This window comes from Capra hircus, chromosome 27 (genome assembly GCF_001704415.2).
Source record: "Capra hircus breed San Clemente chromosome 27, ASM170441v1, whole genome shotgun sequence".
Classification (NCBI taxonomy): domain Eukaryota; kingdom Metazoa; phylum Chordata; class Mammalia; order Artiodactyla; family Bovidae; genus Capra; species Capra hircus.
In genome coordinates this window covers 11,188,981-11,206,319 of record NC_030834.1, presented here as the reverse complement: position 1 = coordinate 11,206,319, position 17,339 = coordinate 11,188,981, and the positions used below count along the sequence as shown (strand labels likewise).

The window sequence follows — 17,339 nt, the reverse complement described above, 5'->3', positions numbered from 1 at the left end:
ACATGTACATCTTTTCCTCTAAACTGTTCTTGCCATTCCCTCACAATGTCACCTTGCTCTTGATGCATCAAGAACCCAAATACTATTTTTAGAGCAGTTTTAGGTTCACAGCACCGTTGAGATGGAAGTCCATGTATTCCTTTCACCTGCACATGCACAGCCTTCTTTGGTATCAGCATCACTCACCAGGGTGGTATACTTCTCACAATTGGTAAACATACACTGACCCATTAAAATCAGCCATATATATATATTTGTTTTTCTGCCTTGGGGTTCAATCCCGTTCTACATTCTATGGATTTGGTCAAATAATGACATGTATCCATCATTGTGGTATCATGCACAGTATTTTCACTGCCTTAAAAATCCTCTATGCTCTGCCAGTTAATTTCTCCCCTCCTCACATGCGACCATCAGTTCAGTTCAGTCATTCAGTCATGTCCAACTCTTTGTGACCCCACGAATCGCAGCACGCCAGGCCTCCCTGTCCATCACCAACTCCCGGAGTTCACTCGGATTCACATCAACCGAGTCAGTGATGCCACCCAGCCATCTCATCCTCGGTCGTTCCCTTCTCCTCCTGCCCCCAATCCCTCCCAGCATCAAAGTCTTTTCCAATGAGTCAACTCTTCGCATGAGGTGGCCAAAGTATTGGAGTTTCAGCTTTAGCATCAGTCCTTCCAAAGAAATCCCGGGGCTGATCTCCTTCAGAATGGACTGGCTGGATCTCCTTGCAGTCCAAGGGACTCTCAAGAGTCTTCTCCAACACCACAGTTCAAAAGCATCAATTCTTTGGTGCTCAGCCTTCTTCACAGTCCAACTCTCACATCGATACATGACTACTGGAAAAACCATAGCCTTGACTAGACGGACCATAGTCAGCAAAGTAATGTCTCTGCTTTTGAATATGCTATCGAGGTTGGTCATAACTTTCCTTCCAAGGAGTATTCTGTTAATTTCATGGCTGCAGTCACCATCTGCAGTGATTTTGGAGCCCCCCCAAAATAAAGTCTGACACTGTTTCCACTGTTTCCCCATCTATTTGCCATGAAGTGATGGGACCAGATGCCATGATCTTCGTTTTCTGAATGTTGAGCTTTAAGCCAACTTCTTCAATCTCCTCTTTCACTTTCAGCAAGAGGCTTTTTAGCTCCTCTTCACTTTCTGCCATAAGGGTGGTGTCATCTGCATATCTGAGGTTATTGATATTTCTCCCAGCAATCTTGATTCCAGCTTGTGCTTCTTCCAGCCCAGCGTTTCTCATGATGTACTCTGCAAATAAGTTAAATAAGCAGGGTTGTCACATGCAGCCTTGACGTACTCCTTTTCCTATTTGGAACCAGTCTGTTGTTCCATGTCCAGTTCTAACTGTTGCTTCCTGACCTGCATACAGATTTCTGAAGAGACAGGTCAGGTGGTCTGGTATTCCCATCTCTCTCAGAATCTTCCACAGTTGATTGTGATCCACACAGTCAAAGGCTTTGGCATAGTCAAGAAAGCAGAAATAGATGTTTTTCTGGAACTCTCTTGCTTTTTCCATGATTCAGCGGATGTTGGCAATTTGATCTCTTGTTCCTCTGCCTTTTCTAAAACCAGCTTGAACATCAGGAAGTTGACGGTTCACGTATTGCTGAAGCCTGGCTTGGAGAATTTTGAGCATTACTTTACTAGCATGTGTGATGAGTGCAATTTTGTGGTAGTCTGAGCATTCTTTGGCATTGCCTTTCTTTGGGATTGGAATGAAAACTGACCTTTTCCAGTCCTGCGGCCACTGCTGAGTTTTCCAAATTTGCTGGTGTATTGAGTGCAGCACTTTGACAGCATCATCTTTCAGGATTTGAAATGGCTCGACTGGAATGCCATCACCTCCACTAGCTTTCATCTTTTATTTTTCCCCCCAGAATGTCATATAGTTGGAATCATACAGTATATGTCTTTGCAGGTTGGCTTTTTTCATTTAGGATTATGCACTTAAATTTCTTCCTTGTCTTTTCATGACCTTGCAACTCATTTCTTTTTAGGGCTGAATAATATTCCATTGTCTGAAACACGCCCCAGTTTATCTATTCACTTACTAAAGGACATCAGGAATGCTTACAAGTCTTGGAAGTTATGAATAAAGCTGCTGCAAACATCTATACAGATATTGGGAATGGCCCTAAAGAAAACAACCATGCCTACTGAGGATGTTTTAGTTATCTGTCACTATAGATTACTAATTAGTTATCTATTCCTATTATTATGTAACTGGTTGTACCAAACTGTATCACATGGAAACAACACTGTTCTGTGGATCAGGAATCTAGAAATAGTTTAGTGGGTGAAATTAAGATGCTAGTTGTGATACTCTAAGGTTCAACACAGAGGGAATTTGCTATCATGTGGCTGTTGGAAGACCTCAGAAAATATTTCCCAGCTCGCTTCTGAGGGCCTCTCTACAGGCCTGCTTCATGATATAATAGCTGTCTTCCCCCAGGATGAATGAGCGAAAAAGACATATGATCCAAGAAGTCACTTTTTTTATATTACTTTTCTTGGAAATGATTTGTTGACTACTTATGACTTCTGCTTTATTGACTATGCCAAAGCCTTTGACTGTGTGGATCACAATAAACTGTGGAAAATTCTGAAAGTGACGGGAATACCAGACCACCTTACCTATCTCCTGAGAAATATGTATGCAGGTCAAGAAGCAACAGTTAGGACTGGACATGGAATAACAGACTGGTTTGAAATAGGGAAAGGAGTACATCAAGGCTGTATATTGTCACCCTGCTTATTTAACTTATATGCAGACTACATCATGTGAAATGCCAGGCTGGATGAAGCACAAGCTGGAATCAAGATTGCTGGGAGGAATATCAGTAACCTCAGATATGCAGATGACACCACCCTTATGGCAGAAAGTGAAGAGGAACTAAAAAGCCTCTTGATGAAAGTGGAAAAGGAGAGTGAAAAAGTTGCCTTAAAGCTCAACATTCAGAAAACTAAAATTATGGCATCTGGTCCCATCACTTCATGAGGAAAGATATGGGGAAACAATGGAAACAGTGACAGACTTTGTTTCCTTGAGCTCCAAAATCACTGCAGATGGTGACTACAGCCATGAAATTAAAAGATGCTTGCTCCTTGGAAGAAAAGCTATGACCAACCTAGACAAGATATTAAAAAGATATTACTTTGCCAACAAAGGTATGTCTAGTCAAAGCTATGGTTTTTTTTGAGTAGTCGTGTATGGATATGAGAGTTGGACTGCAAAGAAAGCTGAGCACCAAAGAATTGATGCTTTTGAACTGTAGTGTTGGAGAAGACTCTTGAGAGTCCCTTGGGTTGCAAGGAGATCCAACCAATCCATCCTAAAGGAAATCAGTCCTGAATATTCACTGGAAGGACTGATGTTGAAGCTGAAACCCCAATACTTTGGTCACCTGATGCGAAGAACTGACTCATTGGTAAAGACCCTGATGCTGGGAAAGATTGAAGACAGGAGGAGAAGGGGGTGACAGAAGATGAGATGGTTGGATGACACCACTGACTCAATGGACATGAGTTTGAGTAAGCTCCGGGAGTTGGTGATGGATAGGGAGGCCTGGCGTGCTGCAGTCCGTGGGGTCGCAAAGAGTTGGACACGACTGAGCGACTGAACTGACTGACTGAATGACTGAAAATGATGACCTGTCACTTCTGCTATATCAAATTAATTAGAATCGTCAGGAAGTCCAGCCCACAGTCACTGGAATGGGAATACACAGGGACATAAATATCATTGGGACCTATTTTAGAGACTGTTTACTATAAAGAGAATGTAGGATTGATTGTTAAAAGATTATAAAAGCGTTTTGTTTAAAATAATTCAAAGAAGTAATGCCTTATGATGATTAAGCCCTATTTTATTTGCTAAGACAGGCGGTATTGTCAGTTAATAGTATCTTGAAATTAAAGTGTTGTGTTACTCATCCATTCATGTTTAATAATACTTGTATAACTCTACTACAGATGTACCGGCATAAGTATCTTGGCTGCATTTTATGAATGTTTTTTATATACTAATTTTTGATTAAGTATATAATTTTTTATAACTGAATATGATCCTTAGCTAACTAATTTTCTTTTATTTCCCTTATATTTAGTATGTAGAGGGTTTATCGTTGGAGTCATATGCTGTCAGTATCGTGCAGCTGCTTGGCCTTAATGTGGGAGTGAATTATGATAATACTGAGATCTGCCATTGTTCAGGGGATGTTTGCACAATGTCACCAGAAGCTTTGTAAGACAATTTTCTTTATTAAATACACACTGTACTTAAATTTTTGTGGGGGGTGGTGGTTAGGAACTTTATGTTTCTATTAATCAAACTGAGTTAATTGATAGTCATAGAGAACTATACCCAACTTTAGGATACACATCCTTTTCAAGTTCAGATGGAACATACACCAAAATAGTCCCAAATCCCCACACCTCTCTATGCCTCAGGACATTTCTCTTCCTCCTTCCTGTCTTCCAGAATCTGACTTCAGTTTTCATCTGCTGGCTAGATTGAAGGTACCCTCTGGGGCACGACGTGTGAATTGTGTGATTTCAGTGATTCTGTGTGAAATCAAATGCTTTAATATTTGCATTATACAATGTAAGGACGGATAGTGCAATTCATGTGAACAATTTATTTTTTAATTTTAGAAAGACATTAAGTTGCAAATAAATAACTATGCCCCACTGAGAGAGACTGCCGAAAAAGGGAAACCAAAATAACCTCCAATTAAAATAAATAAATTTATATTTTAAAAAAGCTTTTTTTTTTTTTTAAAAAAAATGAGTATCATTTAAAGGGTCCTGCATTTCCATTTTGCATTGGTTCCTGCAAATCATGTAGCCACTCCTGGTTGAGCCACATCACTGCCAAGACTTGTTATGCTCAGTTTGTTTAATATGAATTATTTTGGGGTTGTAAAGTTACCTCATAGTAATTTTAATCTGAATTTTCGAGGAAGCTAATGATGTTGAACATATTTTCATGCTTTATAGCTTTTTGCTTTATATCTTATTTGAAGAGCCTATTTCAATATCTGTCCATTAAAAAAATTAGATTTTCTATGTTCTAGCTATTAGTTCTTTGCCAGATAAATGATTTTTTAGTATTTTATCCTTAGGGTACCATTTAAAAATTTTTTAAATTTTATTTTAATTGGAGGCTAATTACAATATTGCATTGGTTTTGCCATATATCAACATGAATCTGCCACGGGTGTACACATGTTCCCCATCCTGAACCCCCCTCTCACATCCCTCCCCATACTATCCCTCTGCTTCATCCCAGTGCACCAGCCCTAAGCATCCTGTATCCTGTATTGAACCTGGACTGGCGATTCATTTCTTATATGATATTATACATGTTTCAGTGCCATTCTCCCAAATCATCCCACCCTCTCCCTCTCCCACAGAGTCCAAAAGACTGTTCTATACATCTGTATCTCTTTTGTTCTCTCACATACAGGGTTATCATTACCATCTTTTAAAATTCCATATATATGCGTTAGTATACTGTATTGGTGTTTTTCTTTCTGGCTTACTTCACTCTGTATAATCGGCTCCAGTTACATCCACCTCATTAGAACTGATTCAAATGTATTTTTTTTAAAATTTTTATATTTTTATTTTTTAAATTTTAAAATCTTTAATTCTTACATGCGTTCCCAAACATGAACCCCCCTCCCACCTCCCTCCCCATAACATCTCTCTGGGTTATGCCCATGCACCAGCCCCAAGCATGCTGTATCCTGCGTCAGACATAGACTGGCGATTCAATTCTTACATGATAGTATACATGTTAGAATGCCATTCTCCCAAATCATCCCACCCTCTCCCTCTCCCTCTGAGTCCAAAAGTCCGTTATACACATCTGTGTCTTTTTTGCTGTCTTGCATACAGGGTCGTCATTGCCATCTTTCTAAATTCCATATATATGTGTTAGTATACTGTATTGGTGTTTTTCTTTCTGGCTTACTTCACTCTGTATAATTGGCTCCAGTTTCATCCATCTCATCAGAACTGATTCAAATGAATTCTTTTTAACGGCTGAGTAATACTCCATTGTGTATATGTACCACAGCTTTCTTATCCATTCATCTGCTGATGGACATCTAGGTTGCTTCCATGTCCTGGCTATTATAAACAGTGCTGCGATGAACATTGGGGTACATGTGTCTCTTTCAATTCTGGTTTCCTTGGTGTGTATGCCTAGCAGTGGGAATGCTGGGTCATAAGGCAGTTCTATTTCCAGTTTTTTAAGGAATCTCCACACTCTTCTCCCTAGTGGCTGTACTAGTTTGCATTCCCACTAACAGTGTAAGAGGGTTCCCTTTTCTCCACACCCTCTCCAGCATTTATTGCTTGTAGACTTTTGGATTGCAGCCATTCTGACTGGCATGAGATGGTACCTCATTGTGGTTTTGATTTGCATTTCTCTGATAATGAGTGATGTTGAGCATCTTTTCATGTGTTTGTTAGCCATCTGTATGTCTTCTTTGGAGAAATGTCTGTCTAGTTATTTGGCCTATTTTTTGATTGGGTAGTTTATTTTTTTGGAATTGAGCTGTAGGAGTTGCTTGTATATTTTTGATATTAGTTGTTTGTCAGTTGCTTCATTTGCTATTATTCTTAGGGTACCATTTTTAAGATAAAGTTTTTAATTTTGGTGAAATACAGTTAGTCAATTTTTTCTTTATGCATTGTGGTTTTATAATTTTTTATTCAGTTTTGTAATACATTTCAAGTTGATTATTGTGTATGTGTTTAACTTTACTTTAATTTTTGCTCTATCGATTTCCAGTCATTCCAGTAGCACTTGTTGAAAAGACCTTCCTTTCGTCCACTTAATTGCCTTGGTGACTTTGTAAAAAACCAATTTACCTTAAATGTGTGAATTTTTATTGGACTCTCTATTTTATGTCATTAATCTGTATGGTTATCCTTATAGAAAAACTTTCTATGTTTATTACTGTAGCTTTATATTCAATTTTTAAAATCAGGTAGCTTAAGTCCCCAAGTTTTTTGTCTTTCCAGAATTGTGGTCCTTTGCATTTTCTTAAACATTTTTTGGTCAGATTTCCAATTCTTATGAAAACTTTTGAGATTTTTAAAATTTGAAATATAGATTATTTATCACATTATGTTAGTTTCAGGTACATGGCATAATAATTATGACTTTTGGTGAATATAAATAAATAAATCTCTGAATCACAGTGTTAATCAGGCTATGCCACATTTCCATCTGCATGGAAATTTATTTTGTGAACTTTGCTGTGCTTAGTTGCTCAGTTGTGTCCGATCTTTGCGACCCCATGGACTGTAGCCCACCAGGCTCCTCTGTCTATGGGGATTCTCCAGGAAAGAGTACTGGAGTGGGTGCCATGTCCTCCTCCAGGGGATCTTCCCAACCGAGGGATCAAACTCCAGTCTCTCACATTGCAGGCAACTTCTTTACCATCTGAGCCACCTTGGCTGTCCTTTTACCTTCTACCCTCCTCCAGGCAACTGCTGATCTGATTTCTATCAATGCAGTTAGCTTTACTGGCTCTAGAATATTATGTAAATTGCATGATGTGTACTCTCTTTTGAGTGTTCACGCTATAAAGTTAAAATTACTCTCAATTATGTAAACATTTTTTTCTTTTAATTATTTGAATATATTTGTAATGGCTCCTTTCTAGTATTTCTGTGTCAGATCTAACACCTGGGCCATCTCAGTGTTGCTTATTATTGACTGCTTTTTAAAAATTGACTATGTATTACATTTTCTTATTTCTTTGTATGATTATTATTAGTAATAGCGTATTGGATATTGTTGATAGTACAATAGAAAGCCTAGGTTGTCATACCTTCCTCTGGAAAACCATTGATTCTTTACCTACTAAGCAATTCAATTATTGGGTAACCATTTTAACTCTTATGTACTTGATTTTATGACTCATTTACATGAGTCTATAGATAACTCAAGGTATTCCCAAATCCCTCTAAAATGTCAGAGCTGAACTTTCAAACTTGTTTTGTCTGGAGATCTTGTCAAGGCTTGAGTTTAGGCTCTAACTGTTAGAATTGATGGAGAGTAGATTTTAGCATAGGGCCGAGGTTAACCAACAACGAATCATAGGCCACATTTTGCTGCCTGACTGTTTTGTAAATAAATTTTTTAGGCTTCTTGTTTCACATGTTGTTTATGGCTGCTTTTGCATTGCAGTGGCAGGTTGAGTAGCTGCAACAGAGCATATGTCACATAAGCCTATATTTACTATGTGGCCTTTCACAGAAACGTTTGTCAAATACTTGTCTAGGGCATAGTCTTTACTTTTAAACCACATTCTTTCTGGTTTTAGTTGGATGCGAAGATATTAGCAAACTACTTGTAACAACTTTCTCACTGTGTCAGGACATATCCCTACTGTCCCCCCCATGGCATAAATTAAGCAACAGATTCTTATTTGAAAAATGCTTGATTACAGAGAGCGAGAGCCCTCAAAGAATATGCTCTTGAAGGTAATACAGACATGTCCATACTGGCATTTACATAAAAAATACAAAAATGATAAATAAATAAAGTATATTGAGGCCAAAAATTTTAACTGCAGTTGTTTGACACTAGAAGTTAAATAAAGAATATTGATTTCTGTGTTTAAATGTTTGATAAGGATCATTGGACAGGTAAATAATTGTTATTCTTTAAAACAGGATGAATGGCCAAAGACTTTTTTTTATTATAAGAATTTTCTTGGCGAAATTTTAAAACTGTGTTAGATATCTTAGCAATTTAAAAATGCTTTTATATTATTTTATATGTGATTATTATTTTCCATGAGAATATTGCTTTCTAAATCTCTCTTCAAAGCATCATATATTGGGAGAAATGTGTATATATAGCAATAATTTTTGTCATATTGATGTTTTTATATTTTAGACAATCTGGGGGTGTAAAGGATTTTAGCACCTGTAGCTTGGATGACTTTAAATATTTTGCTGCATATTCTGGCATTGAATGTCTTCATAAAATCCTTCCTGATGAGCCAGTTTACAAACAGAGGAGGGTGTGTGGCAATGGAATATTGGAAGCGGGTGAACAATGTGATTGTGGCAATGAACGGGTTAGTGGAAACTTTTTCAAATTTTATTTCCCATACTTGTGAATGAGAGGTGGAAAAGAAGGTAAAGAATATCTTAGTTTTTAGAAGAATATTTTTAAAAAGTCTTTGAGGAAGATGGGAGCCTTTAAATTTTCTCATTTTTCCATTTTTGAAGTGGAGAGCAAACATCTTTTAGTTAATATTTGTCTTCAAATATTGCCCTCTTATATTCTTTGGTATGTGCATCAGCTCTAATCCTATAATTAGTGACCACAAAGAGTGTATAAGGAGGTGAATAAATATGCCTTTAACAACAAGCAGTAGCAAAACCAGTCAAGAACATCTAAAGATGAGACTGTTACCACTGGAATAAAAAATATATTATTTGCTATTATAGGGAGAAAAATGTTTGTATTGACAGGTTATCCCAATTAAAAATATTTTAAAATGAAATCTATTACTTGTAGAAGACATAAACATAGAATTAAGATCAAACCAAAGCAAAGATGAAAGGTGATAGAAGAGCAATAGATAGATAACAAAAGAGTTCTTTTGACACTATATTATGTACATATATACATGCTATATATGGGTATGGATGTATTTATGTATATATATGTTACCCTCATGGCAGAAAGTGAAGAGGAACTAAAAAGCCTCTTGATGAAAGTGAAAGAGGAGAGTGAAAAAGTTGGCTTAAAGCTCAACATTCAGAAAACAAAGATCATGGCATCTGGTCCCATCACTTCATGGCAAATAGATGGGGAAACAGTGGAAACAGTGTCAGACTTTATTTTTGGGGCTCCAAAATCACTGCAGATGGTGACTTCAGCCATGAAATTAAAAGACACTTACTCCTTGGAAGGAAAGTTATGACCAACCTAGATAGCATATTCAAAAGCAGAGACATTACTTTGCCGACTAAGGTCCATCTAGTCAAGGCTATGGTTTTTCCAGTAGTCATGTATGGATATGAGAGTTGGACTGTGAAGAAAGCCGAGTGCCGAAGAATTGATGCTTTTGAACTGTGGTGTTGGAGAAGACTCTTGAGAGTCCCTAGGACTGCAAGGAGATCCAACTAGTCCATTGTAAAGGAGATCAGTTCTGGGTGTTCTTTGGAGGGACTGATGCTAAAGCTGATACTCCAATATTTTGGCTACCTCATGCAAAAAGTTGACTCATTGAAAAAGACTCTGATGCTGGGAGGGATTGGGGGCAGGAGGAGAAGGGGACGACAGAGGATGAGATGGCTGGATGGCATCACCAACTCGATGGATGTGAGTTTGAGTGAATTCTGGGAGTTGATGATGGACAGGGAGGCTTGGCATGCTGCAGTTCATGGGGTCACAAAGAGTTGGACATGACTGAGCGACTGAACTGAACTGACTCCTTGGAAGGAAGGTTATGACCAACCTAGATAGCATATTCAAAAGCAGAGACATTACTTTGCCAACAAGGGTCCGTCTAGTCAAGGATATGGTTTTTCCAGTGGTCATGTATGGATGTGAGAGTTGGACTATGAAGAAAGCTGAGCGCTGAAGAATTGATGCCCTTGAACTGTGGTGTTGGAGAAGACTCTTGAAAGTCCCTTGGACTGCAAGGAGATCCAACCAGTCCATTCTGAAGGAGATCAACCTGGGATTTCTTTTGAAGGAATGATGCTAAAGCTGAAACTCCGATACTTTGGCCACCTCATGTGAAGAGTTGACTTATTGGAAAAGACCCTGATGCTGGGAGGGATTAGGGGCAGGAGGAGAAGGGGATGACAGAGGATGAGATGACTGGATGGCATCACCGACTCAATGGACATGAGTGTGAGTAAGCTCTGGGAGTTGGTGATGGACAGGGAGGCCTGGTGTGCTGTGGTTCATGGGGTCGCAGAGAGTCGGACATGACTGAACAACTGAACTGAACTGAACTGACTGATGCACATTTATGTATCTGCATATATGTGAATATATATGTGTCTGTACGGATCTCTACGTATGTTCATCTATATAATAACCATGATAGCACTAAAGATGGAAGAGTTGAAATAAACTGGTTCAAGGTTTCTATAATTTATCTGAAAGAAATCAGTATTAACTCTATATGGATTATAGTATTTTAAAGATACTTACTGTAAATCCTAGAGCAAATATTTTAACATTATGCAAACTTATATAAAAAAGCCAATAGAAGAATTAAAATAAAATACTAATAGTTCATGAACACAAAATAAAGCAAATCATGGAGTAAAACCAAGATGAGACAAATAAGAAATAAGCAGCAAAATGACAGACTGACATACAGACTTATTAATAATTAACATAAATAGGCCCAAATCTGAATAAAAGCAGAAACTGTCTGGCTAAATAACAATCAAGAACAAATTACATGCTATCTGTAAGGATTGTATTTTAAGCCCAAATGCCTTCTAAGGTAGAAAGTAAAATAGCAGAAAAGAATATAACAGGAAAACAGTAAATATAAGACAGCCAAATAGATTTAGTTTTTAAATACAAAATACAAAAATGAAAAAATATATAATAATGCCTAGACAGCATACTAAAAAAGTAGAGGCATCACTTTGCTGACAAATGTCTGTATAGTCAAAGCTATGGTTTTTCCAGTAGTCATGTGTGGATCTGAAAATTGAACCATAAAATAGTCTGAGTGCAGAAGAATTGATGCTTTCGAATTGTGGTGCTGGAGAAGACTCTTGAAAGCCCCTTCAACTGAAAGGAGATCAAACCAGCAAATCCTAAAAAAAAAACCAACCTTGAATATTCAGTCCTGGAAGGACTGATGCTGAAGCTGAAGCTCCAATCCTTTGGCCAACTGATGTGAAGAGCTGACTCATTGGAAAAGACCCCGATGCTGGGAAAGACTGAAGGCAAAAGGAAAAGGGGGTAGCAGAGGATGAGATGGTTAGATAGTATCACTGAGTCAATGGACATGAATGTGAGCAAACTCCAGGAGATAGTGTAGGACAGAGGAGCCTGGCATGCTGCAGTCCATGGGGTTGCAAAGAGCTGGATATGACTTTTAGTGACTGAACAATGACAGTGACATCAACATCGACAACTGCTTCAAAAAGATAAAAAGTATATAAGGAAGACATAACAATAATAAGTGTATATGGTCGTGTATATATATATGTTTAAAATATGTGAAAAACATATCATAATTTACACATATATTAAATCTTTGGATATCTTGAAGCAATTACTGATAGAACTAAAGGGATACAGTGACAAATAGATGATCATATTTGGAGGCTTATTTCATATCTGTCAGTAATTTATAGAACTAGATAAAAAAAATCAGTAAGGGTGTATAAGACCTGAACAGTACTATCCACCACCTTAATATAACTGATATTTATAGCCCAATAAATATAAGGAGGAGGAAATGGCAACTCCATTCCAGTATTCTTGCCTGGAGAATCCCTGGGACAGAAGATCCTGGCAAGCTGTAATCCATCGGGTTGCAGAGTCAGACACGACTAAAGCGACTTAACATAGGCCAATGTATTAGACAGCTAGATTTAGACATTCTTTTTAAGTGCACTTGCGATATTCATCAAGATAATTGAAAGGCATTCAATGCGATTTGCCACAATCACAGAATAGATGAAGAAAAAAAAATGAGAAAATTTAGCAGCAATTCATTATAAACTCTCTCAGCACTCCACCAATAGAAGAGAACCTCCTCACTCGAATGAAGTACATCTCTTAAAAACTTGCAACTATTATCACACTTTCTGGTGAAAGATTCATTATTTCTCCTTAATATATGGAGCAAGATAAAAAGATTCATTCTTCCTGTTTCCTTTTAACACTGCAGTGGGTGCTTCTGCCATTGCAGTAAGGCAAGACAAAGAAACTCACATGAATGAAAAGAAAGATTAAAATTGTCTTTAGTCAAATTATACTGGGCCACATGAGTAGAGATTCCTAAATAATCTACTCCCAAAGGCTTCTAAAGCTAATTAATGAATGCAAATGAACCAAATTCCATAGATTTCTATCAACAAATGGAAAATAAACTAAAACATGCAATTCCATATACATTGTCTTAAAAACATTAAACAGAGATAAATTTAACAGAATACATTCAAGAGCTGTGCAGTAAAATCTTTCATTGCTCAGATAAATGAAAGATGGAAATGGAGACATATCCCACTTTCATGGAGTGGGAGATACAGTATTGTTAAGATGTCAGCTCTGTATCATAATCCCAATCCAAACTCCACCATCTTTCTGTGGAAATTTACAAGCTAATACTACATGTATCTGGAAATGCAGAGCCTAAAACATTCAAAGCAAAAGAACAAAAATGGAGCATATACACTAATTTTCTGAATATTTCCAAACTGTTTATAAAGTTGTAGTAAAACAGTATGGTATTGGCCAAAGCATAAATATATCCCTTAATGAAACCATACAGAGAATCCATATATAAAACATTTACATGGTTAATTGATTTTCTGCAGTATATTGAGGCAGTTCAATGGGTGAAAATCTTTCCAACAAAAGTAACACATGAACTAGAAATCAATGTACATAAAATAAACGTTGATATCTCATCATACAGAAAAACTAACTGAAATGGATCAAATACTTTAAATATAAAAAAGCAAAAATCCTAAAGCTTTTAGAATAAAACATAGGAGACAGTCTTTCTGACTTCGTGATAGGCAAAAAATTCTTAGAGAAGGCAAATAAGAATGAGATTTTAAAGAAAAACAATGTAATTTGTACTTCATCAAGTTTATTGGAAGAAACTTTTTCTTTCAGGCTCTTTTAAGAAAAATAAAATGCTAGAGTCTGAAATAGAAGAAAACATTTATAATTCATATATGTTCAAACATATATATACACTATATATATCTGTGTATATCAAAAGCCAATTAAAGGACTCTTATTCAATTACATCAAAAGATAAGAATTATGATTTCTAGTCTGACATGTGAGAAGCTTAGAAGTCACTTCTTAGTCTTTGCAACAAGTAAAAAGCTCTCACATCCATCAGAGAAATGAGGTCACAGAGTAAACAACTGCCCCCCAAACTGGAAAAACCAACAGGTGAATGCAGAGAATCACAACTACTGGAGTAGTAACCCACAAGCTAAAACCTTTTGGGAACCAACATCTGGATAGGAAAACCTGAACTGTAATTGACAAATTTCTGGAGGCTTAATGTGAACTCATAGTTTAAAACTCCTTGGGAACAGAGTCATAGGAAGGCCCTCACACTTTACCTGCAGAAACTTGAACTGGTTGTCACAGTGAATACTGGAGAAAAGTCTTATGTTTCTGGCAGAAGGAGAGGAAAAGGAAGCATTTTGAAATAGCCAGAGCATTCTCTGCTTAAGAAAGGGAAAGAGAAGTTAAGGAAGCAATTCCATTCACCATTGCAATGAAAAGGATACAATACTTAGGAATAAATCTACCTAAAGAAACAAAATACCTATATATAGAAAACTGTAAAACACTGGTGAAAGAAATCAAAGATGACACAAATAGATGGAGAAATATACCATGCTCATGGATTGGAAGAATCAATATAGTGAAAATGAGTATACTATCCAAAGCAATCTACAGATTCAATGCAATCCCTATTAAGCTACCAACAGTATTTTTCAGAGAACTAGAACAAATAACTTCACAATTTGTATGGAAATGCAAAAACTCTCAAATAGCCAAAGCAATCTGGAAAAAGAAGAATGGAATTGGAGGAATCAACCTGCCTGACTTCAGGCTATACTACAAAGCTGCACTCATCAAGACAGTATGGTACTGGCACAAAGACAGAAATATAGATCAGTGGAACAAAATAGAAAGCCCAGAGATAAATCCACGCACCTATGGGCACCTTATGTTCAACAAAGGAGGCAAGAATATACAGTGGAGAAAAGATAATCTTTTAACAAGTGGTGCTGGGAAAACTGGTCAACCACTTGTAAAAGAATGAAACTAGAACACTTTATAACATCATACACAAAAGCAAACTCAAATGGATTAAAGATCTAAATGTAAGACCAGAAACTATAAACCTCCTAGAGAAGAAATAGGCAGAACACTCTCTGACATAAATTACAGCAGGATCCTCTATGACCCACCTCCCAGAATATTGGAAATAAAAGCAAAAATAAACAAATGGGACCTAATTAAACTTAAAAGCTTTTGCCAAATGAAGCAAGGTGAAAAGACAGCCTTCAGAATGGGAGAAAATAATAGCAGATGAAGCAACTGACAAAGAATTAACCTAAAAAATATACAAGCAGCTCATGCAGCTCCATACCAGAAAAATAAATGATCCAATAAAAAAAATGGGCCAAAGAACTAAACAGACATTTCTCCAAAGAAGACATACAGATGGCTAACAAACACATGAAACGATGCTCAACATCATTCATTATCAGAGAAATGCAAATCAAAACCACAATGAGGTACCATCTCACGCTGGTCAGAATGACTGCTATCAAAAAGTCTACAAACAATAAATGCTGGAGAGGGTGCAGAGAAGAGGAAACCCTCTTACACTGTTGGTGGGAATGCAAACTAGTACAGCCACTATGGAGAACAGTGTGGAGATTCCTTGAAACACTGGAAATAGAACTGCCATATGACCCAGCAATCCCACTGCTGGACATATACACCAATGAAACCAGAATTGAAAGAGACACGTGTACCCCAATGTTCATTGCAGCACTGTTTTCAATAGTTAGGACATGGAAGCAACCTACATGTCCATTGGCAGACGGATGGATAAGAAAGCTGTGGTACATATATACAATGGAATATTACTCAGGTGTTAAAAAGAAGGCATTTGAATCAGTTCTAATGAGGTTGATGAAACTGGAGCCTATTATACAGAGTGAAGTAAGTCAGAAAGGAAAACACCAATATAGTATATTAATGCATATATATAGAATTTAGAAAGATGGTAATGATGACCCTATATGCAAGATAGCAAAAGAGACACAGAGATAAAGAACAGACTTTTGCTCTGTGGGAGAAGGAGAAGGTGGGATGATTTGAGAGAATAGCATTGAAACATGTATATTACCATATGTGATAGATCGCCAGTCCAGGTTTGATGCATGAGACAGGGTGCTCAGGGCTGGTGCCCTGGGACAACCCTGAGGGATAGGATAGGGAGGGAGGTAGGTTCAGGATGGGGGACACATGTACACCCATGGCTGATTCATGTCAATGTATGGCAAAACACACTAGAATATTGTAAAGTAATTAGCCTACAATTAAAATAAATAAATTAATTTAAAAAAGAAAGTCTGCCCTTGCAAATACAGTTGTGTTGAAGAAGACAAACCCCCCAAACTAAGAATAACCAAACTTTTGATTCAAAGAGACAGTAAGGGGAAAATAAAGCTAAGAAAGGTATATTTAAACTGTCAGTACAGGATTACATGAGTCAATATATGAAATAAATAACCTTTTTAAAATATAGTATTGCTGCCTGTGGTAAAGCTGTTTATTGAAAATACCAACTAAAATACCAGTAAGGAAAAAGACAGGAAACTCAGCAGGAAACTCAAACTTCTAATGTTAGTAAATTGCAGAGTTTAGAACAAACTTGTTATTGAAATAACTGGGAAAATTTATCTAAGACACTGAATCATATAAAATGCAAATGCATATGGGGCCAGCTCCCAGTGAAATCAGAGGTCTGGATAGACCAGCCTGGCTTCTGGACCACTTTTGAGGGGACAGAGGTTTGAGGTTTTGTTTGACAGCTTCACATCAGAGACATTCCATATGTAAACATTTATTATGAAAGTGATAATATAAGAAAATGATAGTTAACAAGATACAGAATAACTATTTCCTGTAAGGTTTTGGCCCCTCAGTAGTGTATTAATATTGTTCCAATTATATTGAATATAGTGAAATGACACATTTCTTTTACAAACTACTGAATGAGATGTTGATTTCAGTAAGTCTCAGATAAAGAAAGGAATTACTCAAGCTGTGGATTTTAGGACATGCTTAGACTTTGTAAATAAATTTTGTATTGCACTTTTGTAGGAGTGTACCTAGTCATACATGATTGAGTAACAAAGCATTTGTTTACAGACGTGTACTCATCCAGGCTGCTGTGATGCTCAATTATGTATAAAGAAAAATGGTGCAGTATGTGGTTCGGGGGAATGCTGTTCATCGAGTTGCAAGGTAGGAGGCAAACTGTATTTTATAATATCTAAGTATTAAATTTCTTGAG

General features: G+C 37.0%; 1 protein-coding gene across 1 annotated transcript in view; it reads left to right on the top strand.

The window, feature by feature from the left end:
* LOC102181098 (disintegrin and metalloproteinase domain-containing protein 5-like) overlaps positions 1-17,339 on the top strand; it is a 127,291-nt gene that overhangs the window by 47,078 nt on the left and 62,874 nt on the right. Inside the window, exons 12-14 of the mRNA XM_018041763.1 lie at positions 4,131-4,267; positions 8,948-9,131; positions 17,195-17,290. Coding sequence (XP_017897252.1) covers positions 4,131-4,267; positions 8,948-9,131; positions 17,195-17,290 — 417 coding nt within the window. The remainder of the gene's footprint in view (positions 1-4,130; positions 4,268-8,947; positions 9,132-17,194; positions 17,291-17,339) is intronic.